Raw genomic sequence first — 15,864 nt, 5'->3', positions numbered from 1 at the left:
TGCGGTGGGACCCAGTTCCGCCAAGAGCAAGGGATGCCGAGGAGCTGTCCTTGAAACGCCACATTTTCAGGGCATGGGCGTAGCCTGGATTTTTTTGGGGGGGGGGGGGCAGGACTTGGTTAGGCTGCTCAGAACCGACGTGATTGGTCAGTTAAGTATTTCTACTGTTTTACTTGATGGGGGGCAACTGCCCCCCCCGCCCCCCCTCGCTACACCCATGCCTCAGGGCCAGGATGGATGCGTCTGATATTTGGTACCTCAACTACTGGGGGTGGGGTGTCGTTTGTTCGTTAGTTTCAATTATATGTCACCTTTAGCTTCCCAGGATCTCAAGGTGGTGTTCATGGTTCTCCTGCCCATTTCATCTTCACAACAACCCTGTGAGGTAGGTCATTCTAAGAGGCAGTGACTGGCCAAAGGTCATCCAGTGAGCTTCATGGCCGAGTGGGGATTCGAACCCTGGTCTCCCAGGTCCCAGCCCAATGCTCAAACCATTACACCATACTGGCTCTTATTTCTTGCATTTGTTAAATTTATAGACCACTTTCATCTTCCAAGGAATTCAAGTTGGCCTGCATAGTTAGGCTAAGAGATGGTGGCTGGCCCAAGGTCACACAGTGAGTTGCGTTGCAGTGATTAGGGAAGGTAGGATCCAGTAAAAAGATGTTTCCAATTAATCAATTCACTGGGTTCTTTTAATACACAACTTTTACAGATGTTTATAAAAGCTGCAGGTGGCAAGCACCCTCTTAGAAGAGGTCTTCTCTCCAGTCTTTTAGTATGATGTTTCCAGTGACATTTGGGCCACGTCTGAAAATAAAAGCATGTTCTTTCCTCCTCTTTAGGGCTGTTATTTTTCTCATAACAGAGAATGTTTGCATATTCTAAACTAATACATTAAGTTACTGCAACACCTACAATGAGCAGATTAAAGTCCTCATCTGAACTATGCATTTGAAGCTTCCCCCCCCCAAAGAATTCTGGGGACTGTAGTTTGTTTAGGGTGTTGAGAGTTGCTGGGAGACCCCCCATTCCCTTCACGGACCTACAATTTCCAGAGTTCCCTGGGAAGAGGGATGGGTGGTTAAACCACTTTGGGAACGGTAGCTGTGGGCAGGGTCTTGGAAAAGACCCTGATGTTGGGAAAGATTGAGGGCACTAGGAGAAGGGGACGACAGAGGACAAGATGGTTGGACAGTGTTCTCGAAGCTACGAACATGAGTTTGACCAAACTGCGGGAGGCAGTGGAAGACAGGAGTGCCTGGCGTGCTATGGTCCATGGGGTCACGAAGAGTCGGACACGACTAAACGACTAAACAACAACAACAAGCTGTGGGCAGGAGGAAACGGGTCTCCTGACAACTCTTAGCAACCTAAACAAACTACAGTCCCCAAGATTTTTTAGGAAGAGCTATGACTGTTTGAAGTGGTATGAGACTGCTTTAAATTTACAGTGCAGATGGGTTTTAAGAGTGCTGGAATCAGGTGATGGCCATCAATACAGTATACTGTATTGTCTTGACCTAAATAACCTGCCTTCTTAACTCATTAATCTCCTTTGTCTGAATAATTCCAGCTGCTGCTGCAGCATGTAAATGTAACATAAGAACAAGATAATCATGGTTTCATAAAGTGATTGGTTACAATTTTTAAGTGTTGCTATTATAATAGTAACATTAATATTTTGTACCTTGGAGTTTTGCTAGGCATATTGTTCTCTTTTGTATTGTATTTAACTTTGTTAAATTTTGAGATTCCTTTATACTGTATTTTTATTTTATATATTGTTTCAATATTTTGTTTAATATTTTGACTTTATTTTGTACATGGTTTTGATATTCTTTTGCATTTTTATTGGACCTCTACATTGTATCTAAGTTTCTGACACTCTGTTATATTGTATAACATGCACACACACACCCCGACACACACACACACACACACACACACACACACACACACACACAAAATATCATTAAAACAAAGTATCAAGATTGCTTGGGTAGGCTTGCAGGAACAAAAAAAAGTTTTTAGCAGGCACCAAAACAATATAGTAATTTTGCCTGCCTAATATCAATGGGCAGGGAGTTCCGAATAGTGGCTGCTGCTGCACTTAAGGATTGATTTCTTTAAAGTGCAGGAAGCACATTGTCTAACACTTTTTAAATGCCAGTTCTCCAGATCTTAGTAGTAAAATATGCACATATGGAATGAGGTGATCTTTCAGCTATTCCCAAGCTGTTGAGGCTTTTTATACTAACAAACAACAACTTGAATCAGACCCAATAGCATGTAGGCAGATGCTGCAGATCTCCGAGCCAGGAGTGCCAGCTTGGCCTCACAACCGTGGGTGGCCAGGGAATAACAACAACAACAACAACACACCCTCTTTGAATTCTGTGGTTTTGCATATGAGGACATAATGACAATCATCTGTTCCTTCAAAATTAGGTAAGTACAACCTCACATGAATTACAACACACAACCTATTACACCATGCCATGATTTATAGGGTGGTTCACAACAAGGACTGAGCTGTTTTGTTCCTTTGAATGAAGAGTTGGGTGCTTTATTATTTTATTGCTGACCTATGCCTGACTCTAGCTTCTGACACTGTTCAAATGTGTAATTTGCAGTAACTGCTCCACCCAATTTTTCCTCTGACCCTGCAACCCACTTGCATGTGCCCCCTGCCCCTTGAAGGTTGCCAAGAAGTGAATATGGTCCTCTGGATGTTGCTGAACTGCTACTCCCATCATCCCTGGCCTTTGGCCATGCTTGCAATGGCTTATGGGAGTTGCAGTTCACCAACACCCAGAGGTCTAATGCTTTCCCACTCCAACAGGGACACCTTGCCAGTGCTAACAGCTGGTTCCACCTCCATGTGGATGGACTTCCCCTTGCTTAGTGTTGTTACTGACATGCCTTGGCACTGAAATGAAAAGAAACACTGCCTTCAGGATTGGGAGTTTCCAGGTTTCCAACTAGCAGGGAGTTAGTTTCCGTTTCCCAAGAAATTACTTAACTTTGATATCAGCTGAAATAGTTTTGTTTTCTTCACCACTCTTTCCTCTGTTCTTGAGAAAGTTATTCATGACCTAAGTTGTAGTCCTCTTTGTGATCAACGGAATATTTATTGTTGTTCAACCCTCTTCTGCCATGGAGGAATCATCTTTAGCATACCCTCCAACATTTCTCCAGTGAAAATAGGAATGTCTTATTTTTATTTTTATTCCCCACCCCCACCCCGTCTGACTGGGTTGCCCCAGCCATTCTGGGCAGCTTCCAACATTTATAAAAAAACATAATAGAACATAAAAGACACCTGCTTCTTGGGAGAAAAGCAATGACAAACCTAGACAGCATCTTAAAAAGCAGAGACATCACCTTGCCGACAAAGGTCCGTATAGTTAAAGCTATGGTTTTCCCAGTAGTGATGTATGGAAGTGAGAGCTGGACCATAAAGAAGGCTGATCGCTGAAGAAGTGATGCTTTTGAATTATGGTGCTGGAGGAGACTCTTGAGAGTCCCATGGACTGCAAGAAGATCAAACCTATCCATTCTTTTTTTTTTTTTTTTAAGCATACACTTTATTAACAACTCTTAACACATCACGTTCTTAGAACATTCAGTGTAACCAATGTAATCACAATGTAAAAAAATAATTTAAATATATAGTTAAAAGTGAATAAATCTGCACATAAACAATTAATATAAAAACTAAACTATTACCGTGTTTCCCCCTTTTTAAGGCGTAGTCATAAAATAAGCCATAGCAGCATTTCTAAGCATTTGAGAAATATAAACCGTACCCCGAAAATAAGCCATAGTGATAGGCGCTGTGCGGAAGAGATCACTGAGCTCCCCGAGTCAGCAGCAGCAACGCCGGCCGCAGCAGTGTTTGCTGAGTCCTTTCTTGCTTTTGGGACTTGGTTACTGTGCTGGCTTGGGATGGTGTGTGTGCAATTGCTGTTGCTGCTTCGTGTTTTTCAGCTGGATTCTCTGGGTTCTAAGCACTTTCCCCCGTTTGTTTGTGAAGCAGCACTCGGCTGCAGCCCCTGCCTCTCCCGACGGCTGCATGAATGCGAGGCTGGAGTTGATCGCTATCTCCTTTTCCATTTCTTTTGTCTTTGAGCACCCGGCCCCGCCCCCTCTCCCCTTCGTGGAATGAAGAACAGAGTTTTAGCAGCATTTCCTCATTATAAAAAAAAGGTCAGGAACTTTTACTTTAACCTCAAAAATGGGATATTTCCTCTCTCTAAAAACAACTCTGACCTGAACACCAATAAAACGGGGGTAGATCACCTCCAGTTTATAAATCCGCAAGTAGATCGCAGTCTCTTGGAAGTTGGGCTCTATACTTTGGCTGATTGCAAGCCTTTGCATCTTTAAAAAACAAAAACCATGCGCTTCTCAGTCTTAATTTTCCTTTAATTCATCCCCCTATACCCTCCTCCAACCATTGTCTCCTTCCATTCCTTACCCCCCTCCCTCTCTCCCCACTTCCCTCACTCCTGTGCGATCTCATTTAGTCATATACTTGCTTTTTCTGTTGTGTTGTCTATTTTATATTTAATATTATTACCCTTTATGATGTTATTTTTCCCCTTGCGATAATTATTTATTTTTTATCTTTAACTAACTTTCCTTTCCATATTTTTCCATATATAACTCAACACTTTCCCATTCCTTCTTAACTCTTTGGATAGAGTGCCCCCCCCCATTATTGTTGTTAATTTTACAATTCCTGGATTTTTTATGGAACCGAACAGCTCGGGTGCTTCAGAATGTGCCTTCTGTTGCTACAGGGCTATGGGGCTTCACTATTTGACCCCCCACCCCAGGTTGGGATTTTTAAAGTAGTTCTGTGGGTCCCAGGGCACAGAATCACCCCGATCCTTTCCTTTGTCTAAACAGACCTCTTCCCCCCTGACTTTGGAAGGCTGTGCTTCAAGGGTGATACCAGGGGTTTTTTAAGACCTGCGCCTCTTAAGGATTGTTACGGTCCATAACTTCCATTGCTTTCTACAGGGTTGGGGGTTTAAAGCACTGCCACCCCCACCCCACCCTGCAGGCGCTCGGAACTGGCAGCGCCAACAACGCGCCCAGCAATGTGCAGAAGAGAGCACCGAGCATCCTGAGCCAGTGGGTCCCAGTTGTACCAGCACTTTTTTTAAAAAAAAAAGACACCCCCTGAAAATAAGCCACTGTGTGTTTTTTTGAGGGAAAAAAGTTATAAGACGGTGTCTTAAAAAAGGGGAAACACGGTATTTGACAATGCAAAAGTCACTATGCTCTAAACGAGCAATCTTCTTCTCATTGCGGAATTCAGCTCTGTCAATGCGGGACTTGGGGCTTCCGGTCTTCTGAAGCCATTCTTGAAGTTGTCGCACCTTGAAAGTAGGACCTTGGATTTGGCCTTGCACAGTGCCGTAGTCAGTATTCTGCACCCAGCCAACGACACCCAATTTCTTTCCTTCAGTCTGTGTGTTTTTGCGGAAAAACACGCCTTGGACTTTCCCGAACACTTCGTAGTCCACTGAAATGAGGCCGTCTCCATCCGCCATGGCCGCTGGCGCCTTATCATGGAGCTGCCCTCGGCCCAGGTGACTACCGGTAGAAGGGCCTCAGAACATGGAGACGGTCGTCAAGGAACGAGTCCCGACATCTCTTTCTCTAACCTTCCCCTCCCCCTCCCCTGCCTCACCGCCCCTTTTCATGCTGGAACGGAAAATATCAAACCTATCCATTCTGAAGGAAATCAGCCCTGAGTGCTCACTGGAAGGACAGATCCTGAAGCTGAGGCTCCAATACTTTGGCCACCTCATGAGAAGAGAAGACTCCCTGGAAAAGACCCTGATGTTGGGAAAGATTGAGGGCACAAGGAGAAGGGGACGACAGAGGATGAGATGGTTGGACAGTGTTCTTGAAGCTACCAACATGAGTTTGACCAAACTGCGGGAGGCAGTGGAGGACAGGAGTGCCTGGCATGCTATGGTCCATGGGGTCACGAAGAGTCGGACATGACTAAATGACTAAACAATAACAAAATAGAACATTAAACATTTAAAAACTTTCCTATACAGGGCTACCTTAAGATGTCGCCTAAGGGTTATACAGTATCTCCTTGTACTCATCTCCTCGGCTTGGGGAGTCGCATAACTCCATACCCTCCAAAATTTATCCAATGAAAATAGGGGCATCCTATCACACCCTCCAATATTTCTCAGATTAAAATAGGAACAGCCCAAGGAAAAGTGGGACATTCTGGGATCAAATCAGAACCGAGGATGGCTTCTGTAAATCTGGGACTGGGTCCATCTTTAGTGGAAGACTAGGAGGTCCCCAAGGCAAACATCCCTGAGGAGACGACTCTGTCAAGGGACTGTGAGGCAGACATGGAGTCCTGGCAACCCAACCTCTCCATCAAGACAATAGACTGCTCCTTCATGAAGTTGGAGATGGATACCAAGCAGCCACCAAGTCCAAGGGTGCAGGCTCATCCAGCTGCTAGATGCCAGGAGTGCCTGTAAGCAGAATCATTTAAACCAGGCCTCCTCAACCTCGGCCCTCCATGTGTTTTAGGCCTACAACTCCTATGATCCCTAGCTAGCAGGACCAGTGGTAAGGGATGATGGGAACTGTGGCCTCAAAACATCTGGAGGGCCAAGGGTGAGGAAGCCTGATTTAAACAGTGTTCAGAAAGAAAAGAAACCAATAATCCTTTACTGAACAAAATCAGTACGTAATGAGAGAAATAAACATGGAAGTTTTGTCTTTCTTAGTAGCTCAGGCCTAGTCCATAGTAGAGACACATACGACTAACATGCAGCAGAAAAGCTCCTCAGAACTACACAGACAATAAGAACCTGTGCTACCTCAGCAAGGATCATGCCAATTAACCCATGGTTACTAACTGAATGGGACATGGGCGGCGCTGTGGTCTAAACCACTGAGCTAGGGCTTGCCGATATTGGAAGGTCGGCGGTTTGAATCCCCGCAATGAGGTGAGTTCCTGTTGTTCGGTCCCAGCTCCTGCCCACCTAGCAGTTTGAAAACACGTCAAAGTGCAAGTAGATAAATAGGTACTGCTCCGGTGGGGAAGGTAAACGGCGTTTCCGTGCGCTGCTCTGGTTCACCAGAAGCGACTTAGTCATGCTGGCCAGATGACCCGGAAGCTGTATGTGGACAAACACCGGCTCCCTCGGCCTATAGAGCGAGATGAGCACGCAACCCCAGAGTCGTCCACGACTGGACCTAACGGTCGGGGTACCTATACCTTTACTGAATGGTCCCTGTTGTGCTTCCAACAATGCCTAGCTGAAGAACAAGGACTCCCAAGGGCCTGGAGCTCCTGGGGATTGAACCCTAGGCCTTTGATTTCAGGGAGACTTATGTGCATCTAGCTTCATGTGGATCCAATCCAGTACAGTGGTACCTTGGTTCTCAAACTTAATCCGTTCCGGAAGTCCATTCGACTCCCGAAACCTTTCGGAAACCAAGGCACGGCTTCTGGTTGGCTGCAGGAGCTTCCTGCACACAAGCAGAAGTCACATCAGATGTTTTGACTTCTGAAAAACCTTTGAAAACTGGAACACTTCTGGGTTTTCAGCATTTTGCAGCTAATTTGTTCTCAATAAGCTGTTTGAGAACCAAGGCACCACTGTAGTGGCAAATATTCTCCCCCCCCCCCCCCAGATAATACATGTACAAGTCACATCAAGCAACCGTTTCACAAAGCAAGGAATGTCTCGCTGAAGATGGTGCTTGCCGTCTGCAGCTTTTATACTCATATGAGCATGTATTATACTTGTATGAGCATGATTTTAAGATGAATTATACGGTGACTGATTCATTAGAAACAAAATGTTTTAAACTGTTTAACTGGCTGAGAGTGAATTCCTCAGAGCAAAGTTTCAGTGAATTCAATGACATTTACTCTCATGTAAGTGTATATACAATTGTAGCCAAATAACGTTGCATTTCACTTTCTCTGTGCACAATGTATCTTCAAAACACATTTGAAACATTTTCTTTGCCACAAATAATCCTGGGCACTGTAGTTTAGCCCTCACAGAATTCCCAGAAACCTTTAATGAACTACAGTGCCCAGAATTATTTGGAGGGGGATGTGCTTTAAAAATATAGGATGTACACAATCTTAGTCTAGACTAAGGCAATACTGCAATCCTATACCAAGGTATCTGGCAGTAAGCCCCACTGAACCTGGACTTCCTTTTGTAAGGCGTGCATAGGCTTGTGTTGCACAAGATTAAAAAAAAAAGTCTTCATACTGAGAACACATGGCAAAATAAACAAGCGGTTGCATCATCAAAAAGCATTCAGAAACAATCAAAGAGCCAAAGATTCTCAATATGTAAAATACAATTTATTATACTGAGGCCATTCATAACTATCAACACAATATATTCCATTCAAAACTCAAAATATATCATCAATAAATACTGCCTAATCAAAGTGTGCAGTGTGTCAACTTAGTTATTGCACAATGAACTCTTAACATTTACAGTTTTTTTATAGTGCATTCTGATTTGTTACAGGCATAAGCACAGAAATCCATTTTCCAAACCAAAACCATGGGAAGTGATTTGTCAAGGTCTGCAAAAGACTCAGTATGTTCCCATGGAACAACAAAATACCAGCTACACTACATATTTGCTTATGCAGCTAGAAACCTTCATATCTAGTATAAGTATATTTACATCTCCCTTTTTCATATTTAAATATATATATATGTATATATATTTTAAAAAACAAAAAACAATGCCCTATTAGTGAATTTCAGATTGTGGGCTGAACTACTAGCTACCAAAAGCTCAATAATTTAAATCTGGACTGAAGCAATATAATTTACACTTTCTATATTATTAGACAGTATCCCTTACAAAGAGCTAGCATTTGGAGAGCTTTGGTGCTGCCTTAGAACTGCCCTCACTGCATTCAGTGCAAACATAACTTTTTCCACTTCCAGGGTGAGTTCTGAAAAAAATAAAATCAGTTTTTTAAAAAATAAAATAAAAACCTGCAGCCTGGTTAATCTTGAACTAGGAAAAAGCCAGTTGTGGGGGGCACCAATTGGCTAGCATTTATGACATTACTAACTGCAGAGGCATTTGACTAGTGTACTTCTCTGCTTGTATTTTCAGCTCATAGAGGCACCAGGTTCCCATGCTGCTTTTATCAGCTGAGTTGGAAGAAGCGAAAGTGGAGTCTTCTTCTTTCTCCCTGCCTCCAGCAGGAAAGTAATGGCATGCAACCTGCTTTTTCCCTGCTCACAACTGGGGTTGCTTTTTCAGCATGGAAAGATGCCAGACTGAGAAATACTCATTTGTTGATTTTTCCCATCTAGGACATAGAAAACTGTCTTACATAGAGTCTAAGCATTGGTCCACCTAGGTTAGAGGAGCGTAAACTGTCTGGCTCTCCAGTATTTTAGACAGCCATCTTTCCCAATCCTTCTTGGAGATGCTACTCTGCACTTTGCCACTAATCTGTGCCCCATTCTCTGTGTTTTATGTACAAAGTTTCTGTTCATAAATAAGATAGTAACCTTAATTCACCAGTCCCTTTTACAAAAGACCACATTCACAATGAACTGTAGTTTAGCATGATGCGGATAAGTCTAGCCTCCTTAGGAACTTGTGTGCATGGCTAGAAGATGGGAGTTTGGGAGCTTTTGTATCTAGTCAGCTGTAGCTAATTGTGTGTTGTTGTTTTTTGGGAGCAGCAAACTGTGGTTCATACCAAGCTTCATATCTAGTTTCAAATAAGCTCAATGTCAAACCATAGTTTCTGAAGCACACATGCTAAAATTAACTATAGCTAAGTGTTCATCAAAGTTCTGCAAGGGAAGAGGGTGGGGAAGGGGGTGTCAAGAGGTCAGACTTGTTCATGGTGTGTAGGGATGGGAAGCTTGTGGCCCCCGAAAATGTTTTGGGGCTGCAACTCACATCAAGCCCAGTCAGGGATGTTAGGAGTTGTAGTCCAACACCTGGAAGGCCACAATGTCCAAATACAACCACTCTAATGACCAGGTAGGGTGCTCAAGTTCTAACTAGGTTGGTGTGCTTACCCTTTAGGGAATTTTGTTTGCCAATCAATCATTCATATCCACGTGTTGTGTAAAAGCTTACAGTACATTTCTCCAATAACTATTTGCCAATGACTCCAGTGCCGTCAACTCATAAATGGATTTAGTGAGTACCTAGCATTTAGCATTTTTATAATTAACATAAAATCCCTCCAGTTACATAATGCAAACTTTCCAAGGAAACAAATGACTAGCATTTCACAAGCATATACATTAAAACTATTTTTCATTTCAATTTTGCTGCACGCTTAAAAGTTGTTGCAGTTCAGAACACAAAGATTATATTGCTGCATCTATAAACAGTTAAAAAAGAGACTGAAAGGATTCTTCTTACAAAAAAATACACTTTTATATAACACCCATGATCTTCAACAGGAAATTTTGTGGCTTGGTAGGACTGGATCCTGGAAATAGCTAACTTAAATGCAAACTTACTTTATTTTTAAACTGAGTTGAGCAAAGCAGTAAAGTGTAGTGTCAAAGTATCGTTTTCCAATTCCTCAACCATGGTGAAAGAGATTGGGGAAATGGTACATCTGCATTCGGTGTAAGTTTATGAAGGATCTGCCCCAATTTTATTACCTTTTTAGTAACAACCAGCTGATACTGAGTGCAATCCACACCCAACAGAAACAAATGGCCTAAAAAAAACCATTGATTTTTAAATTAGTCTGAATTGCAATAGTGTTTTTCTTTTTAAAAAAGCTTCACAACCAAGCTTCAGTATGCAACCAAGGAATGTTTCAAGAGTCGGGGCTCATTCAGTTGCTCCATATAAGCTGAGAGTTCTGGAAGGGTGACAAAGTGTGCTTCTTCTCCACAATGGTTTGGAGCAGGGATGGGTCTCCTGTGAGACTCTAGACCAGTGTTTCCCAAACTTGAGTCTCAAGCTGTTGTTGGACAACAAATCCCATCATCCCTAGCTCATACCTGCCAAGTCCTGGATGGAAAAATCCGGGATCGGCAGCCCGCAACACCGGACGTTGCATAGACGCAACGTCCGGTGGCGCTTTGCCCTTCTATGGGCACCAGAAAAGTCGCTTCTACGCATGACCGGAAACGCGACTTCCGCCGCCGCCATTTACTGGTGCCCATAGAAGGGCAAAGCGCCACCGGAAGTTGCGTCTACGCGTTTCCGGATACGCGTAGAAGCGACTTCCGGCGCAGGCATTTTCTGGTGCCCATTGAAGGGCAAAGCGGCACCAGAAAAATGGCCGCCGGCAGAAGCCAATTTAAGGGAGAATAACGGGATAAAAACCTATACGGGAGACCGCCGGGAAGCAGTAGGAAAAAAGGGGGTTTCCTGGTGAAAACGGGATACTTGGCAGCTATGCCCTAGCTAGCAGGAACAGTGGTCAGGGATGATGGGAACTGTAGTCCGAAAACAGCTGGAGACCCAAGTTTGGGAAACCTTGCTCTAGACACTGCTGGATTCCAAATCCCATCAGGCCCAGCCAGCATAGGCAATGATCAGGATGATGGAGGTTGTAGTCCAGCCACACCTGGAGGGCCACAGGTTCCTCATCCCTTTTTCAGCAGGGGGCCGGTCCACTGTCCCTCAGACCTTGTGGGGGGCCGGGCTATTTTTTTGGGGGGGGGGATGAACGAATTCCTATGCCCCACAAATAACCCAGAGATGCATTTTAAATAAAAGGACACATTCTACACATGTAAAAACACGCTGTTTCTCGGACCGTGCGCAGATTTAGGCTGGATTTAGAAGGCGATTGGGCCGGATCCGGCCCCTGGGCCTTAGTTTAGCTACCCATGTCTTATATGAATGAGGGCAGGTTGTTTCATATCAGGACCTGCCCATGCACTCTTCTCACATCACAATAACACTCTCCCATTTTATTTTCACAACTCCTCTGTCAGGTAGGGTAGATTGAAAGATATTGTATGGCCATAGCTCACCCAGAGATTCCTGGCCAGGGGATTTGGGCCTGGGTCTTCCCAGTCCTAGTTCGACATACCACACTGGTGTGAGATCTTCCTATTATGGAAAACACAGAAGGACAGGGAGAGGAAGGGCAATCCTTCATATTTTCTCCTTAGTGGCTTCCATGGAACAAGAGAATGAACCCTCAGATACTCTGGTTTTCTTTCCAAGTTGACTTCAGGAAGAAATGCAATTACACGCAAGTGCTAGATACATAATGTGTCATGAAATACTAGATTCTGTTCCAACAGTTATTTTGACAGAGGTCTGTCTCGGAGAATTATTAAACCATTTCTTTTTTTAAAAAAAGGTAGTTTCAAAAACAGAAGTAAAAACAGCTGCTTCTTATTATTATTATGCCACACATAGATTCCCCACCCCACCCCCCACTGTATGATAAAAGTATATTACCTTTTCTAACCAATAGTGAGTGTGTCTGGGCAACAACATGATAAAACACTGACAATGTCGCATTCAATCTTTCAATTATCACTCTGTTGCATTTCCTTTCGTTATTGTAGCTTTTCCTTTTTCCGATCCGAGGTGTTCATTTCCCCCCCATCTCATTACAATTTTAACACGTATCTGCCAACAGCACTGGGGGTTAAGCCCAGATCTAGAGAGAGAGAGAGAGAGAAGTCAAATGATGATGAGCATCAAAAAAAGGTTGCTTGGGGTTTTCTAAAACAACCTGCTTATGTAACAACGGGAACGGCAATGCTTCTCTTAGGTTCATTCATATATCCACTTAAGGATGCTGTTGTTGGGAAAACTTTGGCCTTCCAGATATGACCGAAATATAATTCCCATCAGCCCCAGCAAGCATGGCCAATGGCCAGGGATGATGGGAGTTGTAGTTTAGCATCACCCAAAGGCCAAAGGTTCACAGCAGCCTCCAACAGAGGAGAGTCTACCACCTCTCGTGGGAGTCTGGTTTTTATCATTATTAATTTAAAGGAGCGTCTCCACCCCCATCGTTCTGCCCGGAAACTGAGCTCCAACGCCAAGGGCCTTCTGGCGGTTCCCTCACTGCGAGAAGCAAAGCTACAGGGAACCAGGCAGAGGGCCTTCTCGGTAGTGGCACCTACCCTGTGGAACACCCCCCTCCCATCAGATGTCAAAGAGATAAATAACTACCTGACATTTAGAAGACACCTGAAGGCAGCCCTGTTCAGGGAAGTTTTTAATGCGTGACATTTTAATGTATTTTAAATGTTTGTTAGAAGCTGCCCAGAGTGGCTGGGGAAACCCAGCCAGATGGGAGGGGTACAAATAAATTATTATTATTATTATTATTATTATTGTTATTATTGTTATTATTGTTATTATTATTAATCTCTGGATCTATTAGAAAACATTCCGTAGTGTCTGCACATAGAAGCTTCTTAGAAACTGGGCTTCTAGCATTGCAAACTCCGGCTCCCTGCAATTGATTACCAGCAACAATTGAGGCAGGTGACTAATGTTACAGTGTTTAGGTGCTTGCCAAAGACATTTTTGTTTAAGAAGGATTTCCCAGAGGTGTGACGAAGTTATTTATGGAACAATTATATAGCTGAATAAATTTTTTTAGAGGGTTTTCAAAACCTGTATTTCTCTTGTTCTCTGATTCAACGACTTTACACTACGAAGCTGGCTATAAATGCATTTTCATTAATAATACTATTTCTGATTAATCATAGGAGATGCTGATTTTGGGGAAAGAGGGAGGTTTCGGAAGAACAAAGAGCCCTTACCCTTAGAGTGTGATCCCAGGATCCTGAGCAGAAGGCCGTCCCGTCAGGCGAAACCCTCAAAGTGCTAACTCGATTCTCATGGCCAAACAGGATAGAAACACGAGCCCCTTTCAGAACATCCCACACGTTTATGGTGTAATCATTGTAGCCAGCAAATAGTAAGCGGCCTGCAGAAGGAATTAATAAAGAATGGTGGCATTACATGAACAACGACATTTCCAGGGCTTATATACAGTGGTACCTCGCTTTCCAAACGCCTCCATAGTCAAACGTTTCAGAACTCGAAAGCCGAAAACCCGGAAGTAAATGCCTCGGTTTTCGAATGCGCCTCAGAAGTCGAACAGGAAACGCGGCTTCCGTTTTGACTTTTCCGTATTGAGGCTTCCATTTTGAGGCTTCCACTTTCAGTTTTCAAACATTTCAGAACTCGAACGGACTTCCGGAATGTATTACGATAGAAAACCGAGGTACCACTGTACCCTGATTTTTAGCAAATAATGTTTCCAAGGAAGCACATAGACGAATCTGCACATCTGGGTCAGCCAGTGGTTCCCCAACTTTTTCTTTCTTTTCTGGACCACTTAATGATTTTTCTGCTTGTTGCGTAGCAACTGAAATTCACTGTGCACCTGCATGTATTTTTATGGCTTCTTTTGTGTCTTATATATTGCATTTTATTGCAAGCCATAGAATTCAAATGCAGCCTATGCAAGAAAATAAGCAATTAGCATACAACTGAAAGTCAATATGAACATTTGACGTAAAGGATGCGCCATCTTCTGCCTCCATCCACAAATACACAGACATCCTGAGGACCAGCTGAATTATGCTTTACTCCTCTTAGATCTAACCATGACCCCCCATGGTTTCATTTTGCTCTAGCAATCGATAAGCCCAGATCAAACTGTGGCTACAGAAAGAGGTTTGTTGGAACAAAATGAACTACAAGCCCTGGTTTAGATACAATGCAAAGCCATGTATCATGGTTTGTTTTCTGGGGAGGAATAAAGTGGGCACAAATCACTTGTGATTATGGCTAGTGAACCTGGTTTATGGCTTAATGTGGTGTGCAAGCAAGGATACGGGTGGTGAAAAGAATTACCGGTATAACAGTAAACACAATTAAAAACAGATTCAAAGGCAGTCACAAAACACACTGACCATCTACTATGCAATGGTCTGAGGACTTTTAGCTGCCCCTGCTACATTTGAAGGTATTTCTTAAAGCTTCTTAAAGCTTCATCCAGATATCTGTTCAGGACATTTGAACATAGCTGCCAAGTTTTCCCTTTTCTCGTGAGGAAGCCTATTCAGCATAAGGGAATTTCCCTTAAAAAAAGGGAGAACTTGGAAGCTATGCATTTGAATGGTGTATCAACTTAGATATTTAAAATGAGATGGATGTTTGATGGTTAATGTACCAATAATGTGAGGTGTTGTTTCCTTTTCCTCTTTCCTTTCCCCCATTTTTTCTTTTTGTTGTTGATAAATTGCTATGTATATTTTAAAAAATTAAAAGAAAAAGAGGCAAAACAAAACCAGACTTCCATATGCAAACCACTGGGGACAGAAACTACTGTTCCCACATAAAGCAGGGACTAAAAATGGGTATCATATTGGGTGGGGAGTGGTGTAGATTTGTAAATATTTGAGGTCCAGTTGTATGTGAAATAGACTTGGTTTTAGTGACCCCTCCCTCCTTCTTTTTTTGAACTGTAGTTATTTTTATAAAGTAAGAGTACTGGTCAGGTGAGTTTACACTGAATAACGTGGGAAGTTTTTGTTTTTAAAAAATTATACAGCATTTGTATATTGATTGATGAATTCAGGCTGCTGAGCTTTGTATTAGAAATTGTCGTAATAACATTTTGTGTGTGTTAAAAAAAGCAGTAACTAAAATTAGGAATTGAACAGAGTTGCCAAGTCACGATTTCAAGGGTTGCGGAGTCTTCCTTCTCCACCCATTTCTGAGGAAGGAAAGGGCCCAGCTGCTGCCCTTTGACACATCTGCCTTCCTTTTCAAACAATCACTGATGGGGAATAGGCAAAGGAACATCAAGGAAATGACAGTCTCACAA

The 15,864-nt window shown here is 43.0% G+C and overlaps 1 protein-coding gene and 1 pseudogene across 2 annotated transcripts in view; both read right to left on the bottom strand.

Annotated features, from left to right (window-relative positions):
- Nucleotides 1-4,163: 4,163 nt before the first annotated feature.
- On the bottom strand, nt 4,164-5,577 carry LOC132593178 (acylphosphatase-1 pseudogene; annotated as a pseudogene). The gene has a single exon (XR_015946811.1). The product of XR_015946811.1 is annotated as an acylphosphatase-1 pseudogene (transcript).
- A 4,743-nt stretch (nt 5,578-10,320) lies between these two features.
- The window catches only part of GNB5 (G protein subunit beta 5), a 31,227-nt gene continuing 25,683 nt past the window's right edge, over nt 10,321-15,864 (bottom strand). The window contains exons 10-11 of the mRNA XM_035131989.3: nt 13,787-13,953; nt 10,321-12,666 (exon numbers count right to left, since the gene is read on the bottom strand). Coding sequence (XP_034987880.1) covers nt 12,655-12,666; nt 13,787-13,953 — 179 coding nt within the window. The 3' untranslated portion in view covers nt 10,321-12,654. The remainder of the gene's footprint in view (nt 12,667-13,786; nt 13,954-15,864) is intronic.

Source organism: Zootoca vivipara, chromosome 13 (genome assembly GCF_965207765.1).
Source record: "Zootoca vivipara chromosome 13, rZooViv2.hap1.1, whole genome shotgun sequence".
Taxonomy (NCBI): domain Eukaryota; kingdom Metazoa; phylum Chordata; class Lepidosauria; order Squamata; family Lacertidae; genus Zootoca; species Zootoca vivipara.
This window is presented reverse-complemented; position numbering and strand designations above follow the sequence as displayed.